Source organism: Stenella coeruleoalba, assembly GCF_951394435.1.
Source record: "Stenella coeruleoalba genome assembly, chromosome: 17".
Classification (NCBI taxonomy): domain Eukaryota; kingdom Metazoa; phylum Chordata; class Mammalia; order Artiodactyla; family Delphinidae; genus Stenella; species Stenella coeruleoalba.
In genome coordinates, this window is record NC_137163.1 from 60445501 (window position 1) to 60465247 (window position 19747).

Below are 19747 nucleotides of genomic sequence, written 5' to 3' on the forward strand. Positions count from 1 at the left end.
GTTTTTAAGAAAATTGAGTCCTAGAGCTGTGAAGTGACTTGATAGACAGAAATATACAACTCGATGGTAGATATGGAGGTGGGGCAACTAAAATTTTATAGCTGCCACTCAAATTCATCTTCCTGTCTAACTGAATCAATTTCAAATGTTAAACAGTTGGAATATTAAAAATGAAAAAAACAATCCTTGAAAATAATAACATTGTATTTCCAGGAGAAACTGATAACAAGTATCTACATTTTACAGAAGAATGGATGACACATTCAAAATAAATTTAAAAGAAAATGGCTTAAGATTGGCAGGGGTATGGTAAGAATGAATCGGTAAATTCCTGGATCTTTAATCCAATTTAGAATGATAGGGCTTCCCTGGTGGCGCAGTGGTTGAGAGTCTGCCTGCCGATGCAGGGGACGCGGGTTCGTGCCCCGGTCCGGGAGGATCCCACATGCCGCGGAGCGGCTGGGCCCGTGAGCCATGGCCGCTGAGCCTGCGCGTCCGGAGCCTGTGCTCCGCAATGGGAGAGGCCACAGCGGTGAGCGGCCCGCGTACCGCAAAAAAATAAAAAATAAATAAAAAATTATAATGATAGACTTCTCGGATTCCATGGGACTTAGACACAGCCCAAAACTGTGAAGCAATGGAGTTGCTTTTGGGGGCCCAAACCAACAACTCCCTTGCCTTTATTCCTACACTATGATGCCTGGTATCTTGATCTGCTTTCTACTTGCCTCTCTATAAAATTTTATTTGCAAGAAAAAAACCAGAGATATAAATACACTTATTTTTGAAAAGGATCAATATATACTAGATTCGATAACTTGAGGTTTCTTCTGCTATGATATTCTGATTTCATGATATTCTATGCTACTTTCCACTTAACAGAGGATAATGTATTAAGTCAGAAGAATTAATACCTAATTACAGAATTTCAGGCATGAGTGATTCCGGCAGAAGAAGTTTTACTAAGGACAGAAGGTCCTTCCTTGCATTGTCAGGATGACATTATGTTGGTAGCCAGCTTCTTCTGCCGACTCATAAAGCCTACCTTATTTCTGGGTCTAGTATATCTAGACTTCGTACTCAATAATTGCACCCCTTTCCACCTAAGCTCTTTCCCCCCTAAATCTAAAGAAATTGCTGGCTCACCTATCTCTCTGACGTGAGAATTTAAGGCAAGAGAAATTTTAAGGAACTAAGACAAAAAAATAGCAGTGGTAGTTAGAAAGCAAGTAGATCAGTAGCTGTTGACTCAGGCTTTCCCATCAGATGAGGTCTACAAATTCCTATCTAGAGGTCATATAATGAAGTAATGAAAATTTTTAGAAGACTGCTATAGGAATCCTAACTACTGTAGTTAAAGACTACCAGAGGTTTTTAAGAATGCAACATCTTGAGGAATAAGCTGACTTAAATAATCAGCTGTTAAGTAAAAGTTTCAGGAAAAAAGATACAGATTAAGGATAATGAATAATGTACATTGGCTCTACTAATAAAAGACATAAACTTGTAGAAGTTTGCAGTCAAAAGTTCAGTAGTCAACTGATATATGAAAACCACATATAGAAGAGAAAAACTGAACAGTGATCAGGATGCAAAATAAGTGGTGGTAACTACAAAGTTACATTCTTTCCTGTTCCCTAACTCCTGCTCCAATTCTCTGAAATTTCACAGAGAGATGAAAGTTTTTACCATCATTTTATTTGGTTTTGTTTTCCTGAAACAGCTGCCTATTCCCCAAAGTAATGCTTTTCAGAAGAAAATGCCTGTCTCACCATGAACGCAGAGGTAGTGTCTTTTCCCCAAGTTGCTTTGATCTAGGTGTCCCAGAGGAAAAATTTAGTATTGAGGTGGAAAATAAAACTAATTAATTACATGGGCCAAAGACAATTGTGCTAAAATTATTAAAGACCTACTCTTATCTAGATTTACCCCAAAAGTGCTAATAAATTACACTGAAGCATGAGAAAAATGCAAAAGCCATGTTCTAAAGTTCCATTTAAGGGAATTGGGTTAGGCAGTATTTCCAAAGACTAATGGAACATATAAAAATCAGACACTGCTTAAAACAATAAAGTAAATACATTAAAAATAGAAAATCAAGTTATTTTCCTAACCAAAAGAAGCTAACATCCTAAAGGATAAAATGTAAATTTAAAGGTTTCTTTTTCCAGGTGTACAGGCATGTGATTTTCTATTGTCACTTTCCCTTTTTGCATATGATCATGATAGAAAAAGACAATTGTGGAAAAATTTTTTAGTGTAAAATAATTTATTTTATCAAACATGAATGATAGTAAGTAGTGATACTGAACACAGGGCTGAGTCATGTTCAGAAAGCAGGCACACATGATGGATATTACTCTTCAAAGGGTTTTCTTTGTGATCTTGAAAGAATAAATAATTTGAAGATTTCTTGGAAGTATGGTAAGGAGGTTTTATGAGAATTAAAGCTGCTAAAACAGAACAGGAATTCCACCAAAAAAAGGAATAAAATGGGTATTTAAATCAGGAAATTTAGAGGTTGATAAATGCTAAAACCGAACATGTACACTGCAATTAAGTCAATTTTGGGGTGTAGCCTTCGGAATCACACTTATTACTTACTTTACAGCATATCTCATTCAATGGAGTCCCTTTTTAGTGATTTTCTTAGGAACAAAACTTTGAAATCTACCTTCAGGGGGATGGGGGTGTCTTTAAAATGAAGCCTTTTCCATAACTAAATCCCATTAAAATGGGACCAAGGTGAACACATCATATGGTCAAAGTTTATTCATATAGATAACAAACTGTTACAAGAGCCCAGGGCATGGGAGAGATACAGAAATATTTTACTTATGAAGCAATTTTCTTCTTTTATTTCACCTAGCTGGTCTGTCTATTTCTTCCATAGAGCAATGGAGATATTTGTTTGATGAAAAATAATACAGTAGAAAGATGCTGATAGAAAGATGGAGAGCCACAGCTGTACTCCATGAGATGATTAAAATATTCAGCTTTACCCACCACAGATCAATTAACCTAAAAGAGATGTGAGCTGCAAGTGTGGGAATTCAGGCTCTCAGATGGGATCCTGCTGATAACTCTGCTGTGCTAATGTTTAAACTCCTTCACAAACAAAGAACTAATTCAAGAGAAATTGCAAATTCCAGTAGGTATGTTCCTGGACCTTTTCTCTTTATAACACTCTCCGGTCTGTTTTGGTCCATGGTTTAATGAAGCAGCAGATACGTGGTGCCCTCAGTACCTGATGCATTTAAAAATAGTGCTCTCTGAGGAGGGCCTGCCTCTAACATCTTCCCACAATTCTGAGAGTTATAAAAAGGGCCTATATTTCAGGGGGAGGATGTAAATTATATTTATGGTGTGTAGAATGAGGAGAAAGTTTAGGAAATATTTCATAAATATCTTCTCTCTCCTCCCTCCTGGCTTTCTCTTGTACAGGCCCTCAGGGTACCAGTTTCAGAGTGACAAACCAGAAGGGTAGTCAGGGAAGGACCTGTTGTCCAAGCAAAGGCCTTCTGATCCAGTGGAGAGAAAAACAAGATGTTCTGACCACCACTTAGTGGGGTGACTACCTAGGATCCTCAATCAAAGCTGACTTATACATTAAAGGCACAGATACTTCAAGTGTTCTTAGCCAATTGTAAATGTCAAATTTTATTCTATTTTACATAATTATAAAATTTATATATAAGTGCTCATGGAATTTTTCCACATTAGACATTATGTGGAAAAGCTCTATTTTATGTAACTGATCACAGGAGTCTTTCTACATAAGACATTTTTCTAGATGTCAATTCATAATTACAGTGATATACAAAGTGAGACTAGTAGACTAATACCTTCATAGGCGGGCAGGGGAAGGTAGCTGGTGCGATAGTTAAAGGAAAGGACCTCGCAGAAATTTTCTTGGTAAAACTTTTTATATGTGCAGATTCATTCTGCTTCTCTCTAATGCCAACAAGTCATTCTGGACAGGAAACCAATCAGATGAGCTATCAGTAGCCAAAGGGTCATTTGATATCATTGTTTTCATGTCTCCCAAAATAAAAGTTAAAATGGGAATATCTTCCAGAGTCACATTAAAATGTAAATCGCCATAAGGGAAGGATGAAATTGAAAAGTTTGAAATTTATGTAAAAGTCCAATTTGGAAAATGAAAAAAAAGCTTTCCTTTTGTGTTTTTGGAAACTTTCTAGATAAATGTAATTAGTTCATTCTAGATGTCTCTTTGGAATGTCATAATTTCCTTGTAAAAAATTTTAAAAAATGTACTGTTAATTTGGAAAATAAAACTTTCTTTAAAGAAGAAACTAGAATCATTTTTTTTTTTTTTTTTCCATTTTGGATGATATACAACTTGTGTTATATGTGTAGCTACCTGGATGCCTAGCATACTATCTTCAATTTTTTTCAGCCTAAGATAATTGGATACCTATACTTACTCACAGAACCTAAACTATACAAATTGCATTTCTCTTGATAAACACAGAATTGGATTCTTCATCGGGGATTGCCTCAAACAGTTTTACCATTTTGGTCTGTCTTTATTATAAATCTAGGCTAGGGGTGGTGGTGGAAAGGCATGGAGTAATATAAATGTATTTTTAAGGTTCTAAATTTACATAAATAACAAGTAACAAAATGAATGCTACTAAAAGCAAAATCATATAGCAATACTAAGTTACAAATGATCACAGAAGTCATATTTTTAGTAGTTAAACTTTACAAATATATGCTTTATTACCTCCTAGGTGTAATGGGGGGGAATTCCTGTGGCTAGAGGGCCCTTAGCTTTTCAACTTCCTGGCATTTAAGGGGGAAAAGAAACCCCAAAAGTACAAAACCAAACGAAAAAAAAATCAGTGTCTCTTGGAAATTACATAAATTAGGAAAACAATGGATATATTACTTAATGCTTCACTTTCTTAATATGTATACCAAATTTTGTGCCACGTGCCTGTGCTGAAATGTCATTTGAAATCAGTTTTGAAATGAGTATATTAAAGGAATGTTTCTAAAATATAAAGATATAATGATATAAATAATATATTTCTGAGACTCTGATCTACCTTGTCTTTGTTTTTCTGCATATGTGCAGGTTGGCTTATTTCTATGTTATTAACTATAGCCACTAAAATATATATTTCAAATAACATAATGGTTTCACTTACTGAAATTAAAAGAGATCCAACATACCCTGTTCTTGGTTGTATGTCATTGGCTGCCTAATATTAATTAATTAATTAGACAGACTCTCCTTGAAATGACTTACTGTTTGAATTTTGTGGAAATCCAGGCAAGGAGGATGGACCGTTCATTCCAGGGAGAAGGACTGGGGGGAGGCCGGGGAGTCCTGGATAGGCTGCTGGCAGACTGATGCCATGAAGGGAGCTGCTGTCCATCATGCCTGGCTGCTGTACCGCTAAGCCCAGCACATCTGAAGCTTTCTTTATACGGTCAAGTTCCTGCTGTGCCATCAGCTGTCGAACAGTCGTCGGAGCCAAGTAATCTTTCTCCCGATCAAGCTGACTCCCAACGGTCTCCCTCACTTTTGAAATGTGCTGTTTGGAGAAAATATGATCTCTGATGGACAAGCGGGCGGAGTACTTCACCCCACAGAGGGTACACTCTGGTTTGGTGCCTTCCGTGCCACTCTGATTGATCATGAAAGGCTTCCCTATGTTAATTTTAAATTTCTTTTCCTTTGCCCTTGCATTCTGGAACCACACCTGGACCACGCGTTTGGGCAGACCAATCTCATTCCCTAGCATTTCACATTCTTGCATGGTTGGAGTTCGGTAGTCACTAAAGCAAGCCTTGAGAACCTTGAGTTGAAGATTGCTCATCTGGGTTCTGAAACGCTTGTGACCTGGTCGATCGTTACTTTTGGATTTGAAAGGATTGCTGGATCCAAACGGATTTGGTGAACTCGGGTCAGCTATGCTGGACGTTTCACTGCGGTCAGCATTGTCATCGGGGTCATCCGTGATATAAAAGCTTTGGTCATGGTCACCGTCTTTATCGTTGAAAGATATTGAGGGACTCGTGAGAGAAAAGAGAAATTTTTCATCGCAGACCTCCGTGGTGGGTGTGGTTGCTGTTTTTGGCAAAGTGTCGAGAGTTTTCGGCTCTTTAGGAGATAGAGCTGGCTTCACATCTCCAGAACTTCCCGTGGTGCTTTCCATTTCCGCGTTTCCCTCATCTCCGGTGGTGGCGTCACTGATCGCCGTATTAATTGACGAAGTCTCATCAAAGTCAGTTTTATTTTGATCATACCCAGCCTCAGCAGGAGGGGCGTTTAAATTCTCTGCATCCTCAGGACATTCTGCTTTGAAAGAAGAAGGGCTTAAAAGATTCTTCGGCGACAGCTCTGCTGTTTTGCTAACAGGTGTTGACACTGTAGAAGCCAATTCATTCTCACTTGAGAGATCAATTTTAGTTAATGGCAGAGATGGATAATCAAAATAAATGTATTTCTGGGGGCTTTCTCCCCCATCTTCTGTTGATATTAAAGGGCTTGGTGGCAAGCTGTAACCTGCCTGCTTTCCTTCATTCCAGTGCCGGGAGCGAATGTGGCTTTCTAAGGCTGACTTCGCCTTAAACAGGGCTCGGCAAAAGGGGCACCGTTTATGAGACTGGGCTGGACCCACTGCCCGGAACTGGCCCTTCCTTTCTCGCGCTCGTGTGTTCTGGAACCAGACTTGCACGACTCTTTTCTTGAGCCCCACTTCACGTGCAATATGATCAAGCATTTTCCGGGTAGGATTGGAATCCAGTAAGTATTTTTCATAGAGAATTTCCAGTTGTTCAGGGGTGATGGTGGTTCTCAAGCGTTTATCACGGTGCTGGTCTTCACCGCTATTGCCGCCTTCCTTTTCACTGCAGTTATTGTCTTCTTTATCATCCAGTTTCCTTTTAAGGGAAGCAGCAGCTGTGGCCTGGGCTGTGGGGTGGGAGGAAGTGGTCTGAGGGGGCATCTGTGTGAGAGAACCACTCAGCAGCTGTCCAGTCATCAGTGGATTGTTGGGGTCGAATATCATGTAGGGCATGTCCATGGGCCGTTCCAAGAACGGGGAGTGCAGGAATTGGTTCTGAGCAGCCAGGAAGTGCATGTGCTGATGTTCCTGCCAGAGTTCCAGAGTCGGGAAGGCAACTGTGCACTGATCACATTGGTACTGTAGTAACTGTGGAGGTAGACTGTTCTGGAGAGAAGTCATGGAAATCTGCAGCGGACTGGAAGGGACCGGGGTTTGAGAGGCCGAGGGAGGTCTTCCCATAAGCTGGGGTTGTTTTGGTGTCTGCGGCGGAGCGGCCGAGGCCGGCGGCGGGTCTGAGGAAGTGGATGCTGAGAGCAGCGCTGGTTTGGCGCCTTGAGAAGGGGGCAAGGGGTCACTCTGCTTTGGCTTTTCTGTGGGATATTCGGGTTTTGGAGACGTCTTCTCCGGTTCCGGTTTGGGTGACGGGATCAGCGGGGTGCTAGTCCCAGAGCCAGAACTTGCCGCCGGGGCAGGAGCGTTTTTGGGTGCCTCCGTTTGGCCAGACACTGTGCAATGCTTATACACCACCTGATCCGTGGCGTCCATGGAGTCTTCGGTTTGGCTTTCATCTTGGGCATCATCATCTTCGTCCTTGTAACACTGCTTTTTCTGATGCGTAATCAAGTCAAAGATCCTGGGGAAAACCACATTGCACTTTTTACACTGGTACTGCATGTTGCTCGTTCGAATATACCGCTCATTAGTAAGTTCTCTTTTTTCATTGTCTTTAGCTTCTGCTTGATTCTCGTAACTCTTCCGTGCCTTCTGACGAGCATTCTGGAACCATACAACAATAACCCGGGTAGGCAGATTGAGAACGGTAGAAAGTTGTTCTATTTCGTCATCTTTTGGGTAAGCGTTTGTGTCAAAAAAGTCTTGAAGAACCCTAAGCTGGTAGTCCGTAAACCTGGTTCTCGACGACCTTTTACTGAAGGATGCATCAGATTTGTAGTGTTCTAAAGAGGAGGGCTGGGGGTCGATTCTGATATCTTCCAAAACTGTTATGGGAGGGTTACTGAAGTTGTAGGGCGAATCCTTATTCCTCTGCCGCTCCTTAAAAAGCGTATTTCGAAACCAGTGCTTGATAACCTTTTGAGAGAGGCCAGACTTCTCCGCCATTTCTTGGATCTGTTCTTCACTCGGAGAATTATTGATGTCAAAATAAGCCCTCAGGATTTTCAGTTGGTCGTCTGTAATTCTTGTCCGTGGGCGTTTGAACTGAGAATGCCTCAGGAAATTGGGATCTAATCCGAGCTGCTGCTGGCAGAGCTGAGTGAGATCGGCCGAGAGAGTGTCCATCTGGGGCAGCTGCAGGGCGAGCTGGGGAGGAAGCGCAGGATGCTGCACGGGCTGCATCATGATGGAAGGAAAGAGCGGAAGGTCCAGGGACACGGGCAGCTGGACCTGCGGGGGAGCAGATGGGGGAGGGGGAGGTGGGGGCGGTGGGGGAGGTGGGGGCGGTGGGGGCGGCGGGGGAGTGGGCGGTGGGGCTTGGAGCGGAGCGGAGACCCCGCCTGGCAGTTTCACAGGCCCCAGGGAAGGAGCCTGCGGAGGGGCTGGAGGCAGCGGTGGAGGCGGAGGGGGGGGCGGGGGTGTTTCTGGGGAAGATGGCGAAATGGGATAAAGCTTATCGTAGGCCTCCCTGTACTGACGAGCGAATTTTTCGAGCGCTCCATATGGAAAAAACTGGCCGTGTACGTGTTCTTGGTGGCTCTTCAGAATAAGGACGTTGGAGAACAACTTCCCACACGTTCCACATTCCAGCTTCTCGGTACTCTCCCCTTCTCCACTCTTGCCCTTCTTCTGTACCTTCTGCCTGTTCTCATTATACTGAATGACCAGCTCAAAACCGAAGTTTTCCAGTAACGCTTTGGCTGCATTTCCTCGGGCCCCTGAAGCGATTCGGGGCGGCGGGATGGACGGTTCCAAGGATTTTTGCTTCTTTCCATCTTTGCCTTCTTTGAGCCCTTCGCCTTCACTAATGAGCTCTTGCTTTGGCTTGTCTTGCTTTTCAGCAACCTCTTCCGCCTCCTTGTAAGAGGGTATGTCCTTCATGATGGGGCAGTCGGCACTGGCCGCGGCGGTTTGCTCTTGTTTCAATAATTTGCCGGCCTGCTGCTGCTGCGGCGGCGGCGGTGGCGGCGGCTTTTGAGACTGAAGCTGGGGCTGTATGGCTTGGTACTGCTGTGCTTGTTGCTGAAGTATCTGGAGTTGAGTTTGGCCAACGTGATGTTGGGTTTGAATCTGCTGCTTCAAGTCTTCAAGCAAGGACCCGGCCATTCCAGTCATGCCATGCATCCCGAAGGCAGCAGAGCCCGGCAAGCCCAAATCTGGCCCCAAGCTGAACTCCGTCCCGGGGATGTAGAATGGAAAGAGAAACTGAGGCTGCTGAAACTGCAGCAGCGCTTCCGGAGTCATAGGAAAATGAGGCAGAAAGGCGGGGTTGAGAAACTGAGGCTGAAAGAACGCAGCTTGCTGTTGCAACTCGTGCTGCAGCTGCAGCTGAAGCTGTGCTGGTGACTGCGGCGGGTGATGCGTAGGTTGAGCAGAGATTAATTCCGGAGTTTGCTTTTTATTTAATTCTTTGGCATCTAAGTGGGCATCTTTGCCGCTTACTGCTGCTAAACTCATGGAATCTAGCATCCCTTGGCTGGGACTATTAACGTTGGCTCCGACGCCGTGCCCACCGGCCACGTGACTGCTGGGCTCCAGCTTGGCAGCCCTTGCCTTTGTCTGGTGGAGCACGGATCTCATGTGGATTTCCAAGGTCGAACTTTGGCTGTATGCAACGTTGCAGATGCTGCACTTGTAGGGTTTGTTATCTGTGCTGCTGTTGGTTTCTTGAGGAACAGGGCTGGAAGCTTCTTGCAAAACCTTTTTCAACTTATGCAGGTGAGACACTGAATTATAATGGACCAAGAGAATGTTCTTTTGGGTGAACGACTCTTTACACACTGTACATTTATATGGGCGAGATGGATCGAGGAATTTTTCCATCGTGAAATTTGGCCCTTTTCTAAAAGGTAAGGTCCGCTTTGGTTCAGAGCCCATGTCATCCGGAATAGAGCTACTGTCACTTCCTGCTGGACTTGCCTTCCCCTCATGGTCTGCCTCGTACTCCCTCTCCATTTCCTGCTCTAGGGCCTGGTCGTCCTGGGCCATAGTTTCACTCTCTGCCCACAGTTCACCATTCACGGGCAAGGAGGCATACAGCTGTTGAAGTTCAGCTTCACTCAGTTCGGGGTGGCCTGCTTCCAAGTGTTTTTTTAAAGCCTGGAATGTACGGAAACTACGCTGGCACAGGTTACACATCGTAGCGGCCCGAATCGCATGATACTGGGAATGTATCTGAAGCTTCTGCATAGTCTTAAAAGCCAAGCTACAATGGTTACAGCGATACTTGTAAACATGGCGGTCCGAAACAGAGAGTGGTTGCCGTTTTTGGGGTTCGCTTAATTGATCCTGCAGTGTGTCGGAGATTTTCATATCCTTACTGCTGTTTTTATTCCATTCCGGCACTTCTGTGGGTTCTTTAGTTGGTTTCTGCCCCTCACTCTTTATTTCCACAGCAGCCTTTGAATCCTCAAGACCTGCCATGCTTTTGTCATCCATTGGACTTTCACCTGTGTCAATAAAGCATAAACATCGCTTATAGGAAGGAAGTCTACAGTTCAAACGCCAATGAATATTGTTAAGTAGGAGCTTCTAAAGGTTTCTGCTTAATTGAGTTGCTGAAGAAATATTTATTTGAGCAACTACTATATGGCAAGCACTGTACTGGGCCCTGGGGTATAAAGGTGAATCAGAAATCACCCCTGACCTCAAGGAATTTCAGCATAGGGAAGAAAATAAGTCAAAGGTAATTATAGTATGCTACCAGCGGCGTGATAGCAAGGGCCATAACCGGCATGTTCAGTAATTAGAACACACAAAATATTCCTGGTCATTGATACTTAGGTCCCCCAAGGGCAGTTTACAGATAACTAGATATTAAATATGCCGTAGAAACTAGGGCTTTTGGAAATGTCATACTTTTTTTCCCCTGTGATTTAAAAAAAAAAAAAATTCTTTGATAGTAATAATGCTGGACCAGCATCACAGATGCAAGGCCCTGAGTGTGTCTTGTGCAGATCTTGGTCCGATGTTGGCATACCTGAATATTTCCCGGCCCCCTCGGCTGGGATGGCTGCAGGTGTGTCCCGCTCTGACTTCTCAGAGGTGGCTGCTGGCAGTAGCAAGCTGTTGGGCATCATCACATCAGGGACAGGCACCTGTGAAAACCAAAGGGGTTCATGGCAAAGGTACCCCAGAAATCACAGACTCCGTCACATCTGTCCTTGGTTAGTAGCATATCTCAGTTACATCTTTCCAACCAAAGCAGGGACATTCTGTGACTCTTACAGGCCAATGCTCTCCCTTCAAATTTTGGATCAATGCCATTGTGATGCAGTGTTCTTCTTTTCTTTTTTTAAAAAATATGGTTTATAACTAATAAGGATCTACTGTATAGCACAGGGAACTCTACTCAATACTCTGTAATGGCCTATATAGGAAAAGAATCTAAAAAAGAGTGGATATGTATATCCATAAGTGTATATGTATAACTGATTCACTTTGCTGTACACCTGAAACTAACACAACATTGTAAATCAACTATACTCCAACAAAAATTGAAAACATTTAAGAAATATGGTTTGAAAGTTTTTGTAACCAAGAAATGATAGCCAAGAAAATATGAAACTCAAGGTATCCACATGAATCATTTGATTAACATTACAGGCATGAGAAGAAGTCAGCAAAATCTGTGTTATTGAATAAGCTATGCCTTGTATCATATTTGGGGTTTATTCCAAAGCACAAGAGACAACAAAGGGGCCTTTACTTGTGATTCCTACCACACAATCAGGAAGAGCTTGATGCTCTTACACAGAAGAAATAAATTTCTATCAAACAATAATTACAGATTTTGTGTTGATACCTTTACAGAGATTATGTCACATATGCATCAACATTTGGTATCCTTACTGTCATAAGCAGCTTCTCCACACAATCCGGAGACACACTGTGCAAATGCGTCAGATGCAGCTGGAGGTGCATTTTGTTGCTGAGGACGTCCTGGCAGAGGGGACAGCAGATGACCGGCTGCACTGAGTGCTGTGACAGAACGTGCATCTGGATACGACTTTGGTCCCTACTATTGTAGTTACAATAAGGACACTGATAGAACTGGAAAATATTGAATAAACATGGTCACTATTAGTTAATGGATTTTGATGACTTCAGAGCATTAGAAGTCACACCATGAGTTAATTACCTTGCCAATCAGTGTCTACATACATTTCAACAGCATGGAATGGCTTGGAGGCTCTAAGATTATCAAGGGCAGTAATAATAATAATAATAAAAACATATTTACACAGTACAGGGAAAAAGAAAACACATTTACCTGCTCGTGACAGAATTTATTGTCCTCTGTAGGTTTTGATCTTTTCGTTGCCACATCCTCTTCTTTTGCCAGCAGGAGTGGCTGGGTTCCCCCTGCCACACTGACTTTTAGCTCCTTTTCTGGTGTGATTATTCCTGATTCCCAAAAAAGAATAGGACACTTCAATTTTAAAAGACTAAACAATGTCGATATCAGAAAAATTATGTTTTCCAAATCTCTCTGGCTCTAAATCCACTGAATTACCAAAGAACCAGAAAAGCACTTTTATATGATGCTAATCTCAAAAGACAAAAATCACACTTCTCTTTGTTCCCTAACCAAGTGGACTTTATATATTTTAAAATGTGCTCCTGTCTCATATTTTGATAACCGTAGGTGACCTTGAAAGATTCATCAATAACACGTGCTCTCTGGTGTCTCAGTACGGCTTTATCACATTAAAGCAAATCTACTCCCATTCGCAAATGCTAACTTAGAAAATAATTATTTTTGCTAATGTTTAATTACCTATCTCGTCTCTAAAATTCCGGGACACTGAAAACATTTCAAAATTCTCAGAAGAGCTGACTAGTTATAATTAACAAATGAAATCAGTGTTTTTACGTGGTGAATGTAGGATTTTAAAATTATACATTACATACCCACTGCTGTTTTTTGTGATTTATTCTTTGTGTTAGATGTTTCAGCAGTTGGCTGTGCACATAACATTGTAGTCCAAATCAAGAAGACAATTGTTTTATGAGGTTAATCTGAATATTCGGTGTTAAAAGACGGTTTAAAATTTTGCCTAGATGAGCGACATAATGTATAGAAGCCTCACACACATCAAAGGTGAGAGTGTGATTCTAATTTCCCAATCTAACAGAAAATTCTTTCCAGCATCAATTTTCCCGATAATCTCCTCTGCGAGGCTGGATATTACAGTGACATTGGGTAGGCATGTCACATACATCTCACGACAAACACAAAACCTCATTTACCAGCCATTCCAATCTCATCATAGCGCGGCATCATCTGACCTTTTTTCTGCTGTTTATTATGAGTATTTCTAATTTTAACTTTCAATTTTCACCATCTTCCAGTCAATTTGCAACTAAATTATTTCCAGGGTGAGGACACTATCACTGGACAACTGGGTGCAAATACATCTTGAAATGCAATGAAGCTAAACCATTGATTGCTATCAGACCCCGCGTAAATATAGAGTCTAGGCGTAATCTGATTGTATGCTGTGCATGAAGATTTATCTTGATTTTTTTTCAATCCACATACGGTTCATATAAATGAACAAATTATACCTTATTGCAAAATAACCCAGTTTTAATTTAAAAATAAGGTCAAGGATGTTATGGAAACAAAGTAAAAATGAACCAAAAAATACATTCTTTTCCTCTCCTGGATGGAGATGCATGTTTTGTACCATATAAATAATTTTAGGAATCCCAAACTCTGAAAGAAATTTAAAAGTAAATCTGACTCTGACGAGACCAAAATTAAACTAGAATTTAAATGACATAATGACAATAATTTATTCCCTTGGGGTTTGCGGTAGGTACAGAATTAGTGTTACATTTCCAAACCAATTGCACTGCTACTGATTTCTAGATTTACAAACACTAGATTTTATTTGAATTGGTACATTTGTCCTACATATACAGATACCTTAGAGAAATTTAGATTCTTTCTAGATATTTGAAAAAACAATTTATCGAATTTAGATGAACTTAAATCTGAGATAGACTAAAGGATTTTATTACATTTATTAAACAAGATCCAAGTATTTGATATCCAAAGACATGTCAAAAACAAGAATGTTTATTTCATAATTAATTCTGGTATCAAAAAGATGTCTTTCATCTAAAGCAAAATTCTCAAAGCAGAATATATTTTGTGCTATCATTTTTAAAGTGTTAAAAATAAACACTTAAGAAAACAATATGATATATAAAGTTTGCAAATAAAATTTACTGATTCAGGTGTCAGATCAAGTTGTAGAAAATGATTGTCATTTAAGTCAGCAAATGTCTATCAGCTGCTTTTTTCCTGTGAGACTGGAAGATTTTTCTTCAAAAGTTTCCCAATAGTGAGTAAGAATATGCTTCCTTAAGAAAATAATACTATGTCATATTCCCCTATCATTCTTTTGTGTACATGAGAGAATCAGACATGACCAAATAATAAATTGGTCCAGTTCCCTATGGTATCAAAGACTGTCACACACAAGGTAAATGAGAATTTCCACAACTCTTGTTGCTTGCAGGCCTTAGGAACATCAAAAACAGAATAAACCTTCCAGAAACTTCTGAATCTATTCAATGTATAAGTGTGGCCTTATTTTTATAAGCATATATCTTCTAATAGTAGTACTATAAAGGTCAAAAGAACACTGATTTCAAGGTTTGAAACATTTTACTAAGACTTTACACTGGTATACATATTTGATATAATTAATCCATATTATTTTTATGTACATTAATATCATCAAGAATATAATTGCTTTTGAATTTAGGGACATTCATGCTGCATGAAGAGTTAAATTTTAGGGTCACTATTTCATAGCCATCGAAATAACTGTTGGATATAGTATTCCACCCAATATATGGGTCAGCTTCGAGATTTTTTTCTTAATTAACTTAGTTAATTAAACCGTGATCTTAATGTAAGCTAGGAACTTCCTAAAGACTATCTTATTTTAAACTGAGAAGAAGTTATAAATAAAGTCTAGACCCCCTAACTCAAGCTAGGCACCCCAGAAATGTGTGTCACTGATAAGAAGCAGCAGCAACAGCAGAGAATGCTAAGATGCAATAACATATGACAAAAACAGACTCTTGAAGATAAAACAGGTCACCAGGATTACTTGCAAAAATGAGGGACATTATATTTTATGCATGCATGCCTCTTCTACTCAAAGGGGTACCATCTCAGGTATTATGGCCTCCCTGGTAAATTATAGGAAATCAACTCTGGGGTCTTTCTCTGAATTGTTTTATCTTAGAAATATCTTATATTAAGTAAAGGCCAATTAATTTTAGGAAGGTTTTAAGTTGTCTGATTATTCATAGTTTATGGTTACAACTTTACTTGAAATAAACACTGTTTGTTACCTTAGACAAAATTTTGAAATGAGATCATAATTCATTTTGTGTTATTAAGGCCATCACACTATCCTCAAAAAAAAAATGTAATTTTAATGCATTTTTAACTAAAACATGAAGCCTAATTACAAATAAGGACTGCCAAATAAATGAGCCCATGATTATCTGTCAGTTATGGGATTATTTAACTTGCATGAGATTACTAATATAAAAATGACATAATTCATTTCAATTCAGATGCTGCCTACTTAATAAATTTTCAATCCCTAAAATACAGAAGGTTGTAAAATGGTTTATATTCATAACAAGTGAGGAAAAAAAAAAAAAAAAAACAAGTGAGGAAAATCCAATAACACATGTGTACTCAAAGCAAATCTTGAAAAAAATAACAAAATGCTGAGTTATTATTTATGAATCAATGTATCTGGTAAAGTTTGAATACTATAAAACTTGGATATAACAGAAGATGGTATTCAACTCCAAATAAGCCTAAATTATAATTACCGGTACAGTATTTTTTCTAATGAGACTAGAATGAAAGGATAATTTTAATTGCAATAATGAAGGTTAATTTCCATCTTTCCTCATGTTTACTCCCTTATTAAAAAGTGGTCCCCTTAGCCGTGGCAGAGACATATTACATTTTCAATGCAAATATATTAATCTGGATAAACTCTATATTAATTCTTGTAGTGCACAGAGCTATAATTTGGATTATAATTAATCTAAAGTGGCACTAGATTTAAATGACAATATAAATGAGGCATTAGGAGGCTTTTCTATTATGAATGAATATTCAACAAATATAACTTGCATATTGCCAAGTCTCATTTTGAAAGCTCTAGTCCTAGAGATTAATGTCAGCAACACAGTACAACAGCTTATACAAACATCATCTTCCTAACATGTGTTAATTCCTTCCTGTCTAAAAAATTCTGTGTTAAAGTGGGGTCACACTGTTTTCCCATCTAACACATTAAGATAGTGATTAACTTATAAATTTGCCAGTACTTTTGACATTTATAACTGACATCAGGAAGAAAACCAATATATACATAAGTGCTCATTCAGTCATTAGAAATACTTACAAGGAAAAAAATCCACGTAATAATTTTTTCACCTAATCAGATTCAATGTAGAAAGCAGAAAACTTTGTTAAAAGTTCTTGTTAGTTGTCAGTAATAACTGTCTTGGTGTCTGAGAGGTTTCAAGGCTAAATATTAGCATCTCAGTAATTGCTCTGAGTTGGTACGAAAGCCCATTTTTATCCCTACAGATGTAGTTGGGGAGGCGTTTCTGCAGGGATAAAAATGTGTTTTAGAAAACTGTCATTATCCAATGGTCTGTATCCTCTCACATGCCGAGTCCTGTCTAGATGGTACAATTAGATGCCCAAGAAAAGACAATAACTCATCAGGCCGTTAAGGAGTGATTGAGCCCATTATTTATGTAGAGCAGTAAACTGGGCTGGTGGAGATAGAGCCCTTGCATCTGTGGTATGTTCCAAGTAAGACTCTTGCCTCATTGGTGAGACTGGAGCCATTTTCAAGAGATTCCCACAATGCATCCTTTACAAGGTATTAGTTACTTAAAGCCAAGCACAATGTCACATTCCTATGTATTACGTGAACACTCAACGAACACCAATGTCCTGTGTGTTTTACACATTCTTCTGAAGAATGGGGTTGGGTGGGTGTATGGTCTGCAATCTCTTTTGGCACCACTGTGAGAAAATCACCACTGAAGGTAGCAGAATCCTGCCCTCCCTGAAGCAGTCCATCAGCTAGCCTTGATGAGGTCCATCCTAGACCTAAACTGACTTCCTTGCTATTGCCAGTTCTTTTCAAATGAAGCTTAGATGGCACTACCCTTGACCTTAACTGATCACAAGGTACTTCAAATTCCTTGTCAGTGACCTCAGGAACTGTATTAATATACAGCTAGGGCATCTTTTTTTTTTTTTTTTTTTTACATTGCTTTAGGCTCAAAACCAACCTTAGATCTTCTTTGTTTAAATCAAATTAGAATCATATGTTAGCCACTATATCCTAGACCCAAGTTTAAATGGCACTCTTCTCACTGGACTCCAGAGACAAATTCAGCATTGAACGGTGTGGGGTGGGTATCAGGGAGGCCCTTCAAATAATTCTTGAAGGGAATGGAAAACTTAGATATGCAAAGACTGAATCACAAATATGGGATAATTCAGGTTTAAATAAACTTGCAAGTGAAAATGATATTTTCTGCCCAACCCAATGTCTTCACAGAGAAAACAAGCTTCTTTAGATGCGGCTGTCATTGGAATTCAAGGAAAAGATAGATGACTACCTGAAACTAATAGGCTTGAACCCGTTTCAGCACTTCTTCTGCTTCAATGAGTCCAACATAATAAAACTAGGTATAGCGTGCAGCAAAAGTAGCCAATGTAATATTCATTGGGACCATAGATTTCCATCTCATACATACAAAGCATGGATGAAGTCATATATTTGCCAAATCAAACACAGAAAAAGCCTTAGGTATCCACACCAGATGCTGGCCTAGGGTTTGTTTGTGCACAAGTAAATGTCATGACACGAAGGTTTGTTTTCAAAGACAGTAGCTTTCATTACTGGGATTTGTCTATTCTAGAAGATCAAAATTACCCAGCACCTAATCCCTTCTCAATGATATTTCCTCTTCTTAGGCTGAATCATCTGTAAACTTTTTCACTGGATTTTGTTTGAAATGCCTCAAATAGATGCCCTTAAAAAGGGCAAATTCCTGAGTGTAAGTTGTAAAAAAGCAAGGAAAAATAACATTTATTTTTAAGGTTATGTGGTTTGGGGGGGGGGGAACACATGTGATTGAATGAAAAAGTTCAAGTGATATCTAATCCTGTGCTTATGAAAAATTAATATGCCATCAGAGGAATCACAAGTATAGCTAAGATTAATGAAAGGCGCTTAAAAAATTACAAGCACACAAACTGATTTGATTAAAAAATAATCTCGCTGGTCGTCCTGCAATATTCTTCAACTTATCCACATCTATTCTGTCAGATGGTTATGATTAAAAATAGGTCAATGGGAGGCTACTGATAGAAATCACATGCAAAATGCACATGCAATGAATAGTAGTGGGAATGTTCAGACAGTTTAAAATGAATAAAAGCTTTTAATAAGCTTGGGGGGGGGCAGTGAAGGAAGAGCAGATTGCAGGGAATGGAGGTGGGGGAAGGAAAGGTGAAAGATTCTAGCATCTTACCAGAGTCTTTATTAGAGTTTTTGCTTTCATTATTGTCTCTTTCACTTGTGTCTTTCTCATCATCCTCAGCCCCGGCTGTAGGTTTAATAGCTCCTTCTGTCTCCTCACTTTGTTCTTCTGTTAAGAAAGACAGACCAGTCAGTTGGATGGAAAACCCTAGAAAAACACACATGAAAATAAACTATGTGACCATTTAAGAACTTTGTTATTTATGAATCATTTGCAGACATTCATTCTCAAAAAAGAGCATGAATTTATTAAAAGTCACTATTAGAACCTGCTGGCTATACCAATGCAGGTTTTGTTTTGTTATTTTTTAATCTCAAGCAACTTCTTTTATATCCACTGAGAAAATGTGCCTGTACTAAATTAAAAAGAAATCTTTTCAAAGAAGTACAGTTTAAGATAGAAAAGATTGAAAATGGATGTGAGGCAATTTTGTAATTTCAATAGTAGAACCTTCTAAGCTACATGAACCCACTGCTGCATGGACTTGGATAAATGAACCAAATTCTCAGAAAAATTTCTTAGTTCAATAATGTGATAATGATGGGTTAAATGTAAGACAGGTGTTACTCCTGCCTTTCAGCCCTTAGACCCCAGAGGAATTCTTTGGAATTTGTCAGAGTAAGATCTCAAAACTTCAGTTACACTGGGATTTTATTTTATTTTTTCTATAGGGGGAGCTATACAGGGCGTAGGACAGAAGAAGGTATACTTCTATGACAACCACATCACCCCACACCTCATTCACGGGTTTCACACCAGCTAGATTACATGGAAATCCTCATAGTAACTCAACCCTATTTAATTATTCTGTAAATCTTAGCTATGCCGCTGCTGGTGGATTAATCTGTTTATGCAGTTAGCCTCTATGCTGGGTCTGTGTAGCACTAATCCGTGAAAGGCCCACT

At 39.7% G+C, this 19747-nt stretch overlaps 1 protein-coding gene across 5 annotated transcripts in view; it reads right to left on the bottom strand.

Moving 5' to 3' along the window:
• The window catches only part of ZFHX4 (zinc finger homeobox 4), a 180380-nt gene that overhangs the window by 4027 nt on the left and 156606 nt on the right, over nucleotides 1-19747 (bottom strand). For 3 of the 5 annotated variants that reach the window (XM_079902156.1, XM_079902158.1, XM_079902155.1), the window contains exons 6-10: nucleotides 18834-18989; nucleotides 12490-12623; nucleotides 12069-12269; nucleotides 11197-11314; nucleotides 5279-10666 (exon numbers count right to left, since the gene is read on the bottom strand). In XM_079902156.1, coding sequence (XP_079758282.1) covers nucleotides 5279-10666; nucleotides 11197-11314; nucleotides 12069-12269; nucleotides 12490-12623; nucleotides 18834-18989 — 5997 coding nt within the window. The remainder of the gene's footprint in view (nucleotides 1-5278; nucleotides 10667-11196; nucleotides 11315-12068; nucleotides 12270-12489; nucleotides 12624-18833; nucleotides 18990-19747) is intronic. The other 2 variants (XM_079902159.1, XM_079902157.1) reach the window with 1 other exon arrangement.